Below are 16,581 nucleotides of genomic sequence, written 5' to 3' on the forward strand. Positions count from 1 at the left end.
CCTGGTGTGAGCCCACCAGGATTAGTCAACCAAAGAAACTCCTCTCCTGGAAGTCCTTGCAAACTGAAGGAGCACAGGACTCCTTATGGGATGTACATAAGGGCACTTGGGGGTTCTGTAAAACTAATGGGACGTTTTTAAGGGGATTGATGGGACATGTAAGACGTTATGTGATGCTTAGGGAAAGGACCAAAGGAAGGGAAAAAGAAGGATCAAGATGGCTCGGGGAGGAACAAACATGGGAAAGCAGGGGAAAAAGTGGATTAAAAGGGCTGGTTGAGTATAAACAGGTTGCTAGTCAGTATATTTCTCTGATGGAGCCCTTCAGTACACCACCGCTGTGTGCCCCATCCTCTCACTAAATCCTACTTCCTTCTTCTTTGTGAGTGCAGTCTCTACTTGTAGGTATGTGTGAACACCAGTGAACTTCAAACTGGACTCACCAGTAAGATAAGAGGTCAGGATACCAGCAACTGGAGCATAGCTGCAAACCTCTGGGGTTCTGCTGTCTGGGTGTCAGCAGCAGGGGAGGCCACTGAGATTTGGGCCAGGTGTTGGATAAACTATCCATGCAATCACATGTATGTGTGTGTTTTCCTTGAATTCTGATCAGCTAGGGAAGAGGAGCAGGCTGTGAGTGCTGCTCACAGTTCCCCTTGCTGCCCACTGGGGCTCCAGAGCTGTTCCCCAGCCCACAGGCCCCATACTGCACCACTACCAGGCTCCTCCCAGCCAGGGGCAGGACTCGGCATTTGCCCAGGCTGTAGTCCATTTCTCCAGCCTGCCAAGGTCCCTCCAAAGGGTGGCCCTCTCCTCCAGCATATACACTGCTCCCCCAATTTGGCACCATCTCCAGACTTGCCCTGGTCTTGCCATCCCCTCATCCAGCTTAAGAAAGATCTTAAATTGCCTTGCTCTAGCATTGCCCCCTAAGGACACCACTGCTCACCAGCCAACCTTGGGACCTCAGACCACTGAAGACAACCCTCAAAGCCCAGTGATCCAGTTCACCTTCAAGCCCACTGATCCATAGCTCACCACTTGGGCACCAAGTACACCATGCTGAAGGCCTTGCTAAAGCCAAGTTGTCCAACATCCAGTGCTCTTCCCTTCTCCACAGAGTCTGTCATTTCTTCAGAAAAGGCAATCAGGCACCAATGGGCCAGGCACAAGTTGTCCTCATAAATCCCTCTTGGTTGTTTCCCCTCCATCCAGTTCTTGGGAAATAGTCTCCCTCTCCATTGTCTGCCTGGGGACTGAGGAGAGGCTGATGGCCAGTCATTCCCCAGACCCTCCTTACACTTCTGGAAGACGGTGCAATGCTAGCCTCATGAATATCACCCCGCTCACAGCCTTTCACAAGAGAGGGCTGCCTACACTGAGATCAGCCAGCTCCCTCTCCTGCCCCACTGATCACTGGAACCATGATTTCCTTCCCCTCCCCACGCTGCTGAGGCACTCAGGGAAGCCTTGGTTTCTCAGAGGAAGCCCTTCATGGCAACTTGCATCTGTGTCCCCTCCTCCTGTGACTGTGCAGTTGTGGAAATAAATCTTGTTTAATTTGCAAATGCTTTACGTGAGGAATTCCGAAAATTGCCCTGACCTTTACAGACAGCATCACACAGGAGCAGTGGATTAGCATGCACTCATCACCTGCTGAAAAGGCTGCAGCTCACAGTGTGGATGTTCTGCTGGCTTACGTAGAGCCAAGGAAAACTTGAGGTTTTTTTCTACAGAGCAGAAATACAGATATATAGTATCTGAAATATGAATAGATTTTTTTTTTTTTCTTAAATCTGAATTCATTTATAAGAATCTCTTCTTAGCTCAAGCTCCATCACACTCTGGATCTTTGGGACCATACTGCTACAAGCTCTGAGTGGCAGTGAGCCGCACTGACTGATGGCAATCTAGTGAAATCTAGCAGAGGAACCTATAGACCACTGTAACTAGCTGAAGCTGGCTCTCACCAGCAGCAAAGATGAGTGGAAAAATTGACTGTGTGTCAAAACTTCACCCAAACAGAGAAGTACACAACATCCCTGCTCAGAACGTATTTAAGGACTCGTCTGTGCCTGTGCACAGGGTACTCCTGAGGAAGTTGCAGCCCAGGCTGATACCACACCAGAGCAGGGACCAGAGAGGACTTGGACAGAAGAAACCAGTATACTCAGAACACCAGAAACCATACCATGTACCATTCCTGCTTCCCACATCGCTTGTCTCCTTGTCTGAGGATTTGGGACATGCTGAATGTGACAAGGGGAGTTGGGATGAGGAGGGAACGGGAGCAGCCAACTAGTGAGATGAGAGTTTGTGTTCCGGCATTTGCTTTCTCTGTATGCCCAGATCAATTGCCAAAACTTTGTGTTGATTTAAAATAAAATGATTTGTACATAATTCCCCAGTTCAAGTCTGTTTGCCTGCGGCAAGAACCAACTCATTTCTTCATTGCCTCAGCTTTGCATTGCCATGGCCCAAAAGCTGATGAAGTTAAAATAGTATTTCATTTGCCTACACCCAAAGAGAAAGGGTGAAAAAGAATTCAGATGGCAATTCTGAAGTTGAAAGCACCACGTTTTCTTGAGGTATCACCCAAACTCATGTGTTACCTTGAGACAGAGATGCGGTCTAAGCTCCTCCTTCTTCCTTCCTTTCCTGGTCTTGAAGACCTAAATAACAGTTTTTCCAAGCCACTTATTTTCTCCTGGATTCAATCTTTCAACTTCAGAGGAGAAAGGGGACACTATGATTATTTAACGAAGCAATCTGAAGAAATGCAACCTTAATACACACACAATAGTTTAGATTCCACTATTTGACAAAATGTCCAAGAGAGACACTAGAAGCAAAAAATATCAGAAGGAAGGAATAAAAGATCTTGTGAATGTCACCCCACTTTGGTTTAGGATTCTGTACCCCAGAAGCAACTTCCCCTCCTCCCCTTCTGTGTCTTTATTAGCACCCTTTCTCTCTGAGTCAAATCTCTTTTAAACATATTCTATATGAATGTTAGGCAGGATTGCTTAGGAATTAACCAAGTAAGCAAACAGAGAAGATGTCGATAATCCCCATCTGGTTGCTAGGCAACAGGTAACCAGAAAAATACTGAGAATGATGAAAATGGTAAATGTGTACAACATTCACAAATACAAACTGTTTTAAATATTCCGTAATTTGCAGAGAAAAACAATTTATTAAAAGTATTTAATTTTCAAACTTCCAACAGGTCACATTGAATGACATTAAGATCCAGTAGATCCTTCTCCAGATGAACAGCAATATGTGGCCAGGGTACTGAAAATCTTGTTGTTTCACAGTTGAAAAAATTTCACTATTAGTGTTCAAGATGGCCTATTATTAAGGTATAAAAACTAAAAGCCTACTTTTTGAGATTTGCTCTATCTGAAAGATGAGATGAAAAGTGTATCAGTGATCCTAACAAACACGCTGTCAGCTACATAGGACTTAAAAGCTTTTTCTTTTCACATTTGTAAGAAAAGTTAAAGTTCCCTCTATGCTTCTCTTCTGCTACATCTCTAATACATTTAGATTAAATCCTATTGGCTGCTAACATGGACAAAAATATGAGGCAAAAAAAACCCACATAAAGAATACTGATACTCAGGATAGTCATCAATGAGTATCTTTTTGACAGAAACAAGGAAAACAACATTGTTAGGAATTAATTATAGCACATTCAAGTGAGGTGGCTAGATGGGTCACTAGGGGGAACTTTTTATTCTGCTGGTAACTTAGCCCATTAAACTATTTTCCTGCTCATGGCTCATAACTCTCTACCCTAGTGTGGAAAACACGATCACATGTTCAGTGCAGCTGCCACCAAACTGATTTAACATTTATACATTAATAAAAAGAAACACAAAACTTTAACAGTGAATGGACTCCATAGAAGATTCATTACTTTGTTAGCCCATTAGCGTTTCTTATCCAGTGCCTGAAGTGCAGATAGAAATCCATTACAGATAATGATTGCACTCATCTTACAAAGAAATCTTATCTTACTGCCTTTAAATAGAAATGCTGCCTATGCAAATGTCGTGGTTTAACCCCAGCCAGCAAAAATAAACTCCACGCAGCCGCTCGATCACCCCCCCCGCCCCCGGTGGGATGGGGGAGAGAATCGGGAGGGCACAAGTAGGAAAGCTCCCGGGTTGAGATAAAAACAGTTTAATAATTGAAATAAAACGAAGTAGAACAGTAATAATAACAATGAGAACAACAACAATAACAGAATACACAAAACAGGCAATGCACAAGACAACCGCTCACCGACCCCCGACCGCGTGTCACGAACGGGGGGCGAGCCCCCCCACACACCTGGTTTTTATACTGCGCATGATGTCACATGGTATAGAATACCCCATTGGCCAGCTGGGTCCACCACCCCGGCTGTGCTCCCCCCTCCCGGTGCAAGCATCACCCAGCAACAGCCAAAGCATCAATGGGCCATCAACGCTCCTTTCACACCGAACCCAAAACACAGCACACCCCCCAAGCTACTGGGAAGAAAGTTAACTCTGTCCCAGCTGGAACCAGGACAGCAAAACAAACAAAAAAATCTCTTACCTGGGATTTTTGTACAATAATTCAGTAATTTAATAATAATTTCAATGCACACGCTAGAAACAAAACAAACAAAAAAAACAAACCCCAAGGCTAATGAATACAAGATCTTGTGAACAGCACCAACAAATCCTGCATATTTTAGGATTCTGTAGTCTAAGAAGGTAAAAAAATTGTATGTGCAAAAGTTTTTTTCAGTGCCCATGAGGCACAGATCTGTATTTATATTAAGATGTGCATTTTTAAATTCAAATCATGTAATATTGCCATTCTGTTATTTGGAGAGTACTATGACAGCTATAGAACAAAAGTTATCCATGAAAGAACAGTTTATTTCAATTCTACATTTTTATAGCAAACTCAGTTTTAAAACAGGACAGGCCCTTCAAATCCTCATCTTGGCTAAAAGAAACAAGGTTACTCTTCAAATTCTGCACAACAATTTGAAGTCATTGTTTTCCTTCTTCCATTCCTGTGACAGACTGGGCATTGCAATGCAGAACTGCGTACCACACGCTTGTTTTCAATCTTGCACTTTGTGAGAGTGGTTCTGATCCATGGCTGTGAAGAACAGGCAGATAGTGGCTGTGATGAACACATGCACTCCCTCATAAAGTAGTTTTGGCGAGAAGACGCTCCATATGAACAGGTGGTAACGCAGACCTGTTACCAAAACGATGTAGATGGCAACTGGAATTGAACGCATTAGAGCGTAGCAGAAACAGCCGTGACCCACTGCCGCTGAATTCCTGGTAACAAAAACAGAGGACTTCATTCTCAGGCAAACTTAGTAAAGACATGTGAGTTCCTCTACTCTTTAGCATTATTTCACAACACAAAGAATACTCACAGATCTCCAGTTTGTGTTAGAAAACTGATTATTGATGCAACAATGTAACTAATAAAGCTTGTCCCTGTCACCTGTATATATCCTATAATGAGTAAGTATGTTAAGTGTAAGCATAGCAACTGTCACCACAATAACAAAGGCACCCGGCAGTTCACCTCAAACTTAGAAGGTTCTGTGTTTTAATATACTTTGTTCTAATTGTTAAAGTCTCCATTAAGCAGTTTCAAGATAGCTTCGTCTCTTCTTGTCCTTCCAGTGCCTTTCCACAGAATCTGAATGGTAAGAGGCAGAGAAGAAAAACTTCAGTACTCTTCACAAAGCTGCCTAACCTGTACAACGGATAATCAGATGGAGTCTGCTCCCCTTGTAAAGGGCATAAAACTTGCCAGAGTATACTGCTGCCCATAGCCAGCAACATTGTACAAAGCAATACAAAAATTGTGCTATTAGAAAACTTTGCAAGGCTAGCTAACATAACATTCTCCAGAGAATACCATATTCTTAGGTTTACAAGAGCAATACATTGCATTCTTGTCACAGCAGCTTAGCTCATCTGGGCCCACTGTATTGCAAGAAATGTCTGCCCCATATGTGACCTACATGGTCCAAATCTGCCACACTGAGGTATCCTGGTGGGTGACAGGAGTCAGATGAAAATGGAAGTGAAAGGGTTTTCTGCACTTATTTTGTTCTCCCTTCCCTGAGGTGCCAACTCGCAGCAATGATGCTGGGTTGGCATGTGTCCACTTTCCCCAAACCACATCTGCAGAGAGTAATTCACACCAAATTCAGATGCTTACCTGTTCCAACAAAAGGAAGGAATAAAGCTATTTCACTGGAATAATAAGCAGAACATTTTCCTCTCCCCATCAAAATATTTTATATCATCAGTTCCCAAAAGAACACATCGGCAAAAAGCGGAAATGATTTACAATGAAATCCTAATCTGAGAATCTGTTCTGTTCTTCCCAGTTTTTAATTCTGATCTTGCTCCAAGTGATAAAAATTTAAGATGACTAGCACTTCTGCGAGATGTAAATTAGTCACTTATGACTAAGTAAGCTACAGAATGCAGTATTTTACATAAATCATTAAACTTACTATTCTTTAAATCAAAATAATTAGGATACAGTCCTGTTTTCCAGTGAAGTCAAGAGCAAAATTCCCAAGGCTTTCAGTGGAAGGAAGAACAGGTCATGAAAGCCGTTGAAAAATCAGCTAAGAAAAGCAGGTGTGAATGATTGCAAAATATACATTCAGTTCACAGAAAACTATTTCCCTCGCTGCTTAGCCAAGGAAACTGTGACTTGGGAGTGAACTAGGCTGCTCCCTGCTTCTGCATAACTATCTTAGTCTTCAGAGAACTTGTGTAAATAACCAGCTTTATGTTTAATAACTGATTTTGTTGACAAGGATTAAACAAATTGCAGTTCACTCAGTCTTAGCTGTTTTCATGCTGATATGAGTAAAAACAGTATTTGTAGTAGTTAGATGATACAACTGAATAAACAGAGGAAATGTTTTTTGAGTCAGTTAGGCAAACAGGCAATTTTAAACCATTTTCTGGAGTTAAAAAATGCATTTGATAGACCAGCTAGATGAAGGCTATCAGTGGTTGTGGCTATCACATTTATTAAGCTTAATGATGGGATTTTCAAGGGAATCCTAAAAAAGAGAAGTGAGAGTGTCCATGAACTTATACATCCAGGTCTTTCAAGAGCCCTACATTTTAAATTTAAATTTCAGTTCATATCTTTTTCCCTAGTTTGTGCTCACCTAACAACGTATTTAGTACCCTATTGTGAGAAAGCTCCTAATCGTAAATCAGTGGTGTTAAAAATTTTAAAAATGGCTACTTTTTTAATTATGAAAAAACTGGCTGGAAGATTATTTTGAATCAAATCTCTGTGTGTTCACTTCTTTGACTCAAAAATTAGGTAGACATAATATTTTAGATACTCGCATTTTATACTGGAATGAGAGCACACAGTAATCTTTACCAGTAACATTTAAATTTTGCATTTTCACATTATGATTACTCGCAAAGGATCCCCAAGTCAATAAGTAAATGGTACAATTCTTTCTGTATTCTGATATAGTAAAAATAATGAACTGTTTTCTGCTTATACTTTTACTTCCAAAAGGTCTCAGCACTGGCTTCATCTCTCAACAAAACATAGACACCTACCTGCAGAGGGAAATCTTGGACAGTTTCACAGTATAATGCAGCGGTGCAATTTAGAGAAGGCAACAGAAGCACACTGTATCCACAAAGTTAAACTGTTAGTGGGGTTCAATAGCAGTATAATTAGTTTTATTTTGGAGCTGGTATAAGAGTTCACACGCGTGTCGTTGTGGAAACAGCACTGGAATGACTAAGCACAGGCAGTTAGACCTACTCGGCTATTCTGATGCTAAAGCAACGACTTAGTTCTTCGAGCACAGCACCATTCTTTCTTCTTGCTTCTGCCAGGCACCCAATTTGCTGAATAGCTAAGAATAATGACTTTGTGCGCTCCGTCTCCTCATTCTACACACACAGAGTGACCACAGGGTACAGGGCTTTGCCAGGCCACAGGGAACGCAGTGGCCAGGAATCAGGCTGCTGCTGTAACATGATCAAGACAATCCAGGTAGTTCAGCTGGTTCCAGAGTTATTCCAAAAGAAGTCACCAGGAGGGCACAGAAAGCTGGCTGTGGCATGCCACTCATGCATCCTACCGTTTATGAGCTGGATCAGCCAGTAATGAATAACGTTGCAACCTCTCAGGGCCATTTCAATGAAAACAACAGAAGATTACAGGACACATCTAAAGCATCAACCTGTAACTACTCCATACTGAATTATTTCTGCAGCAGTTAATGCCTTTTCTTATTTAAAGGAGAAGAGCAGGCAGAGATGTAAACTGTACACACTACCTCCATGTTCTGACAGAACCAGCCCAATATTAAGGCCTCTGCATAATGCAGAAGTGAAAAAATAAGTACCCAGCCTCTAATACCAAGCTCATTTAGCAAGTCAGCTTCTGGGGACTTTAATGAGAAATCCAAATGTGTTAAAGATGACAAAGCATATCCAAACTTCATGTGAGATCGATGCTGAAGATTGCTAGATCCAGAAAAAACAATGCCTTCAGAGACTTTTGAAGCAAAGAACACTACAGATTCACATCACTGAACACACCGTATTTAGACTGCAAACATTAAGTATAGTCTAGAGCATATACTAGTTTTCAACAAAAATCCTCTCTTTTAATTGAATATTTAATACGGTGACAAATATGGCCAAGAAATTGTGCTATTAATAGGTTTTCTGCTTCTTTGGATCTCCTAAATCGTAATTACCAATGTTTTGTCAACAAATCTTTCACCTCTCAATCCGTCTCTAAGGTGCTATTAAAATGGGTAATACAAGGTTTGTAAAATGAAAAAAATTATGATGCCAAAAACATGAAAGAAAAACAACTCTTCTCTTGTGAAGGCATGTCTCCCAGATACATAGAATACTTGGCAGATAGTGGCACAAGTTCTGTAGTTTAAAAATCAAACAAAAAACCTCCACAGACAGCCCTCCACAAGGAATTTTAAAATACGCTACTTTACGTTGTTCCAACCCTTGTTCTAACCCACCAAATTAAATAAAAATTTTAGAAATATGCAAGCATATGAGTGAGGAATACTCCAGGATTGCCATTTTTCTGGGATTAGGGGAGGGGTGTCTTGTCTGGAGGGTATCAGCATGAACTGTGCTGAATCCTTTCAACAAAAGTTATCCTCCAGCATTTCTGCCCTTCCAACTCCTCTTTTTTATCTGAATATCACTGCCTAGATTACCTCTTATTGGGGATACTGAATTTGCATATTTGAAGGCAATTTTTACTGTATTAACATTTTTTACTGTACTAGCGGCGCTTTTCTTTCTAGGCTTTCTGCAATTTCAGTTTGCAAGATCTCCCTGTTTAGTGCTCTCTGAAAAATAGTTGGCACTTTGTTAATCTGGCCTGTATATATTAATAACGGGTTGCAGTCAGAAACAATCCCTGTAGCACTCCATGTGTCTGTCTGCGACTTCTTAGAGTATCTGCAATCTATAAGAAATTCTTCTGATCTAAGCAAATATCAATTAGTTCAGCAGCAAGAGCAAATTTGCTATGTCTCTCCCACATGCCCTACTCTCACCTAGTGTAATTCTTACAGTGCTATTTTAGATTCTAGCATACAATCCTGCATTGTCATGGAAAAACACTTTATATTTTTAGCAGATCCAAGGGAACCAAGAGTCCTTTGGAAATTTACATGATCAGCTCCGGTATAGACTATCAATCAGAACAGCATTAATTCTATAGAGTCACAATTTTTGACGCCAAACCCTGTCAATGGACAGATGTCAAAAAGGGCAGTCGCCAGCAAGCTAAAAGGGTTGTCAAGTATACTCTACAACCATGGAAATGAAGGAACTTGGGGATGACCATTGATTTTCCTGTGCATCCTCTTTCCCAGTAAGAAAGGCAGAGAAGCTACAACTACCTGAGCAAGGTCAAGTGTCCGTGGCAGTAAGTTACAGTGGACTGTAGTATGTGTGGACTGTAGTATAGGGGTTCAGCAAGTTCTCATAAAGATTTAGCTGTAAAAGGCTATTAAGACCCAAAACTTCAATTCTCTTAATTTCAGCATCAACAGCAGGAAAAATAGGATCATATCAATGGTTTTGTCTGTTTTCACTGCTAGCATAACCAGTTGTGCTGGGAGCTTCCTGTCAGAAAGAATAGTCTCAGTCGCCCAGCAGAACTAACTCTTCTCATTGGCATCCATTACTAGCTAACCTGCTTAGAACAGAGCTCTATCTAAAACACAGGGCATATATCAATTAACTTTCAGATTCCTTTTTCCCTTCTTCAGTCAGGCTTGGCCCCTGAAAATAGTTCCAGAGGAACTCCCAAAATTGGATACCTAACAAAGATTTATATTAGATTGCGAGTAGGAATCCAATTATGCTGGCACTGGGCCAGAAGGTCTGAACAGCCACTCTGAATGTCTGCTATGATTATTTAACTGCTAGGGCAAGAAATCAACCATACCTTTAGTAAAGCCTTCTAAAAATCTTGGCAACCTAACTGGAAAGATGTCCACTTCATCCAATTCATCCTCTGCACGCGCTCATTTCCCTAAATACTGATCCTGTGGCAATCAACTTACAAAGGACTGGAAACTCTCTGCTTTTCAGCTTCATTTGATCAGTCCTCACCTTCCCTTATAGAAGAGAAAACACTTCACAAACTCAAACATCCATGTCTATTTCAGGATTGCAGGCAAAGGGATAGCTAAACTGCACTCTAGGCAACATGGCCATGTAATCTCTAGATTTCTTCACCAAAAAGAAGCTACTCCTTTTCAGTAGGTACCTCTGACTCAGGAAACCAGCTTTCTCCATGTAAGCTATGATGGCTATTGATGAGTTCAAGCCATTCTTCAAAGACGGGATTTGCATGAAATCCCGAGTGCTCTGCTTGATACGTTTTTCCTCACTACTTCTGCGGCGGACCGTACTGGTATATATGCAGTGACTGTTCCTGCCTGTTATCACTGCCTCAAGGTTCCCCATAAGGGTCTGTTCAGGTTAATCCTTAGCATGTGTTACTCTGTGCAGCTCCAAGAAAACCAAAAAAGTTAAATCAGTCTATTCCTGTTGACACTGGCCCAGACTATAAAGCAACAAGATATAACCAAATCATTAAAATTCGTAACAAGCGAAATACAAATCACAATTATTTTGAAGTCCAGCATTAGTCAATTTTCTGCAAGTATTCTTCCAAAATCCACTTAGCGCTTCTGAAGACTTCCGGTAGAAAAAAGCCTGAAGCATTTTACATCAGCATCATACATGCAGAGAATAACAAGGAAACTTATAGCTTGATTTTCTGTTAAGGTGCATCTACAGGCTTTCCTGCCTGCCTTTGTAAACAAACAGCTCTTCTCCATCATCTTAGCTAAAGGTGTAAAAAAAAATTGCTTCTGATGATTGTTCTGGACAGGCAGGCTCTGAAGAGAATTAAAATAGACTGTTATCATGCTATTTAATTAAATTAAAACTTACCAGTTTAGAATATACTGGTCTAACAGGACACATGAACAGTGTCAGAAGGCATTTCTAGAGAGGTGAAGCACAAATTATTTCAGTAATGCGTAGGAAATTATTTAAGAATGGGTGGGAAACTGGCCAACAAGGCCACACGCAGAGGGTGGTGGGTGATCAATAGTTTTTACTCAGGCTGGCAGCCTGTCACAATCCCCAGGGATTGACACTGGACCCCAAAGTGTTCAACGTCTTCATAAATGATCTGGATGATAGGATTGAAAGCACCCTCACCAAGTTTGCTGATGACACTAAACTGGTGGTGAGGTGGACACATCAGAAGGCAAAGCCATCTTACAGAGAGACCTGGACAGGCTGGAAGAGTGGGCTGGCAAGAACTGTATGAAATTTAACAAAGACAAGTGCAAAGTTCTGCACTTGGGACAGAATAACCAAAGGGCTCAGTACACGCTAGGATCTGTGTGCCTGGGGAACAGCCTCGCTGAAAGGGACCTGGGGGTGCCGGTGACAACAAGCTGAACATGAGTCAGCAGAGCGCTGCTACAGCAACAAAGGTAAATCAGGTCCTGGGCTGCATCCGTAGGGGAATTAGTAGCAGAGATAGAGATGTGATCATCCCCCTCTATGCAGTGCTTGTCAGGCCACACCTGGAGTACTGTGTTCAGTTCTGTTCCCCACAATTCAAAAAAGACACAGACAGACTGACTCAGAGATGATCAAAGGGCTGGAGAACCCACCCTACAAGGTAAGACTGTAGGAGTTAGGTCTCTTCTCCCCATAGAAGAGAAGGCTTAGGGAGACCTCATCGCAGTATTCCAGTACTTAAAGGGTGGCTACAAAGAGGACGGAAGTGCTCTTTTCACCAGGTACCACATGAAGAAGACAAGAGGCAACAAGTACAAGTTGCACTGGGAGAGGTTTCATCTCAGTATAAGAAAGATATTTTTTACAGTGAGAACAATCAATCACTGTAACAATCTCCCCAGAGATGCGGTAGAGTCCTCATCACTGGAGGTTTTCAAGGTGCAACTGGCCAGGATGCTAGATGATCTCACTGAGGCTCCCTTTCCCATGAAAGGTTGGACCACATGATCTTTCAAGGTCCCTTCCAACCTGGGCTGTTCTATGGTTCTGTGAAGCAATGCTCGCTCTTCTGCACTGAGGGCAGAGTCAGTTCTTTCTTGTATTTTTCCATTACAGTAACTATTTTTAAACTAGTGACTTAACTAAAATAACAGCGCTCTCCTCAAATTACTCCTGCCACCCCAATAACATACACATTTGAGAAGAACCTGTGCACTTCAAGAAAAGGTGTGAGAAAAGAAGATAGAAAAATCCTGTATAAATGCAGGACAGCATCCTATATACAGTTCTATCCACAGCTACCAGAACCAAGAAGTCAGCTTATGTTGGCCACAGAACAGAGAAGGACAGAAAACCAATGGTGAAAAAGAAAAAAACCTGCAAGTAAGAGCAGTAAGACAAGGCCATTAACAGCAAAAAGCACAGGTTACATCTAGAAACATTTCTACTATACAGACTACAAACATCGTCATCTCCTTCCAGAAGTGCCCCTCTGAATGGCCCTGCTCCTGCTTGAGCAGTAATATAAACCATTGAGAACCCAGCATCATCATCAGCTCTTACTAACTGTAAAGAAGAAATAAAGTTGGTACTATGCTTCAATTTGAAGATTTCTGTTTCAGAATTAAGAGGAAGGAATATCCAAAGTACTGAAGAGAAAGGGGCGAGAATTCCTTCAGTGCACTATGTATATTTCAATCAGTTGACTTCTGGGAGTATGCGAGGATACTCTTACTGACCCCAAGTATCATACATACTTTTTACTTTGGCAAGTTTATAGAAGTCATCTCATTGCACCACAAGGAATAATGAGTCTGTGAAGACAAATCTGCTGGATGCTGCACCAGAAAAAGCTGTGAAGAAAGTTGGGGGCAATATTCTGATTAAGTGCAAGACCAATTTTATTTTTGAGGATGATATATTGGTGTACTAGCTGCAGACCCTCTTCCTCACTGGACTCTAGCTGAAGAGAATGCAGAAAAATCAGCACAGAATTTTGCATGCCATAGCTTTGGTGATACTGTAATGCTAATCTTGGCTCTGACACAGAAAATGTAACGTAAGCAGACAGGACACAACTTTCAGAAGATTGCAGATGTTACGTTGCAGTTTGAGCATGTTCAGTGGCCTGAACCTAAAAAGACAGCTCTGAGGAAAATGTGGACATCACCTATCGGACAGAGAGAGAGAGAGAGAGAAGGAGACAGAAAGAATGAAGGCAATAGCGAGGGAAAGGGAGAGATTGAGAGAAAAAAGGGGAGAGAGAGAAGAGCAGAGACAGATGAGAGTGCAGGAAGGGAGAAGAAGGAGGAGAAGTGAGAGGGAGAAAATAAGCAAAAGCAAGAGAAAGGGAGTGTGAGTGAGGAGACGGTGTGAGATACAGCGAACAAGCAGGATGAAAGCGGGGGAGAGAGAGAAGAGCAGAGACAGGAAGAGAGGGAACACAGGAGAAAGAAAGAGAGATGGAGTGAGATGGAGACACTGTGAGAGAGAAAGAAAGGGAAAGAGAGCGCATGGGGAGAGGAAAAGAGAGAAAGGGAGAGCGAGAAAGGGAGACACAAAAGGACAGAAACAGAGAGCCAGAGAGAAAGGGGCGGGGGTAAGAGCGAAAAAGGGAGAGACATGGAGACACAGAAAGGAAGCCTAAAGAGGGAGACAGACATGGAGGGAGAGACACACACAAAGGGAGGAAGAGAGAGAAGGGGCAGGAAAGAGAACGGGAAAGAGACAAAAGGCGGGGGTCTTTATGGAGAAAGAGAGTGTGAAAGCAAAGGAGATAAAAGAGGAGAAAGAGATAAGGGTGTGGAGTGAAAAACAGCGAAAAGGGGGAAGAGAGCGACAGGGAAGGGAAAAGACAGAGAGGGATGGGGGGGAGAGAGCAACGGGGAGAGAGACTCAAAAAGACAGAGGTAAATTGAGAGGGAGATAAAGAGAGATTGACAAAAAAGGTGAGGAAAAGGGAAAAGGACAAAGTGAAGGATGTGAAAGAGAGAAAAGGAGACAGGGGGAGAGAAAGGGGGAAGACAGAAAGACAATGGTATGCAAAGACAGCATGATAAAGGGAAAGAGATCAAGAAAAGGAGGTGGAGAAGAGAAAGAGGCAAAGAGGACCGATAAAGAGGGACAGAGAAGGAGGGAGAATGGTGAAGACAAAACTGACAGAGAAAGGCAGAAGAGGGAGGAAAAGTGAGGGAGAGGGAGAGAGGGAAAGTAAGAGGATGTGAGAATGAGAGAGGGAAGGAGATAGAGGGCTAGTAATAGGGGAAGAGAAATGGAAAGAGAGGGAATGGCAACAGGGTGAGAGACAAAGGGAGGGAGAAAGAGAGACAAGGGGATGAGAGAAAAACAAGAGTGGGAAAAAGAGTGGGAGAGAGGAAAAGACAACGGTGGAAAGAGAATGTGCATGAAGGAAACTGCATGTGCAAGGGAAATAAAAGAGAAGGAAATGGGAGAAGCTGGGCAAGTGAGAGAGGGAGGGGGAAGAGGGTTGGAGAGAGAAAGAGGGAAAGACAGCAAAAGAGCACATGTTGGCATGAGAGAGAGATAAGGTGGAGACAGAGACCAAGAAAGAAGGGAGCGCAGAGTAAGGGGAGAGAGGGAAAGAGATAGGAAGGCAGAGAAAGAAAAGGAAAAGAACAAGAAGAGCATAATAGGCAGAGTGACATCAGGAGAGTCAAGGAGTGAGCACAGGCAGAGTGAGAGAGATGAGGGAATGAGTGGGAAGAAGGAGAGAAAACAGGATTGAGAGAGAGGCGAATAAAGAGGAGAGACAAAGGTGGAGTGAGACAGGAAAGGCAGAAAGAAAGAGCAAGCCAGACAAAAAGATAGGCAAAGGGAAAGAGAACAAGTGAGAGGGAGAGAGACTTGGAAAGGAGCATGCGGGATAAACAGACTGAGTGAGAGGCAAAGAGACAGAAATAGAAGCAGAGGCAAAGAAAGCGAGGGTGTGATTGAGAGGAAAAAAAGAGCAGATAGAAAAGAGTGAGAGGGAAATAAAGTGAGTCAGGCAGAGGGAAAGAAAAGCAAAGGTAAGACAGCAAGCAAGAAGGAAAGGACAGGGAGAAGGTAAGAGCAAGCATAAGCAGAGATTGACAGGGATTGAACAAGAGAGAAGGACAGAAGCAAAGAGGCAGAGGGAAAGACAGTGAGCATGAGGTAAAGAGATCAAAACCGAGCAATGCAGTGGGACAGACTCAGCCTGAAAAGTGGAGAAAGGGACAGCAACAGGGATAGAAAGAGCGAGAACAAGAGAGGGGAGCAGGCGAGTGAAGAGGAGAGAGTGAGCAAGGAGGCAAAAGGCAGAGGTAAGGACAGTGAGGGAGAGGGGAAAAGAGTAAGGGGGGAAGAGAACAGGAGAGAAGACGAAGGGATAGTGTGACTTGGAAAGACTGATTAGGAGAGAAAGGGAAAGAAAATAATGGAGAGGGAAAGACAGCAACAGGTAAAGAGAGGCAGAGGAAAAAAGAGGGAGGGAGAGGAAAAGACAGTAATGGGAAAGAGCAAATGAGAGGGAAAGAGCATGAGTAAGCAGGAGACAGTGGCAGGGGGAATGAGTGTGAGGGCAGGGAAGAGCAAGAGGAACAAAGAGAGAAGAGAGGGAAAGACAACTAGCAGGAGAGAAGGAGCAAAAGAGCAAGCAGTTTGCACAACAGTTTCTGGGTTCTCCTTTGGGAGCTTCTGGTGACAGGGTCCAGGAACACTGGGGGACTCCTGGGAACCCTCTGAGGAATTTGAGGGTACATGCTCCTGCAAGGTAAGGACAAGGTTAGGGGAGCCACAGGACTGTGGGCCTGAGGAAGCTCCAGCAGTTTCTAATGTGTTCAGTCAGCTGCCCTTGACCCAGGGTGCTGAAGCCTTTTTTACAGCTGCTGCCTGGTAAGAAAGGGTCAAGCACCTGTATAGCTGGTAGGTCTAGCACACAGCTAAGTGACACAGCAGTTTGTGCAGAAGAGTACAATAAATGGAT

General features: G+C 42.7%; 1 protein-coding gene across 4 annotated transcripts in view; it reads right to left on the minus strand.

Annotated features, from left to right (window-relative positions):
- Window positions 1-3,173: 3,173 nt before the first annotated feature.
- The window catches only part of PIGG (phosphatidylinositol glycan anchor biosynthesis class G (EMM blood group)), a 106,296-nt gene continuing 92,888 nt past the window's right edge, over window positions 3,174-16,581 (minus strand). For all 4 annotated transcript variants that reach the window (XM_075137946.1, XM_075137943.1, XM_075137942.1 and 1 more), the window contains one exon: window positions 3,174-5,336. In XM_075137946.1, the coding sequence (XP_074994047.1) occupies window positions 5,111-5,336 (226 nt within the window). In that variant the 3' untranslated portion in view covers window positions 3,174-5,110. The remainder of the gene's footprint in view (window positions 5,337-16,581) is intronic.

The sequence above is a fragment of the Calonectris borealis genome, chromosome Z, assembly GCF_964195595.1.
Source record: "Calonectris borealis chromosome Z, bCalBor7.hap1.2, whole genome shotgun sequence".
In the NCBI taxonomy this organism is placed as follows: Eukaryota; Metazoa; Chordata; class Aves; order Procellariiformes; family Procellariidae; genus Calonectris; species Calonectris borealis.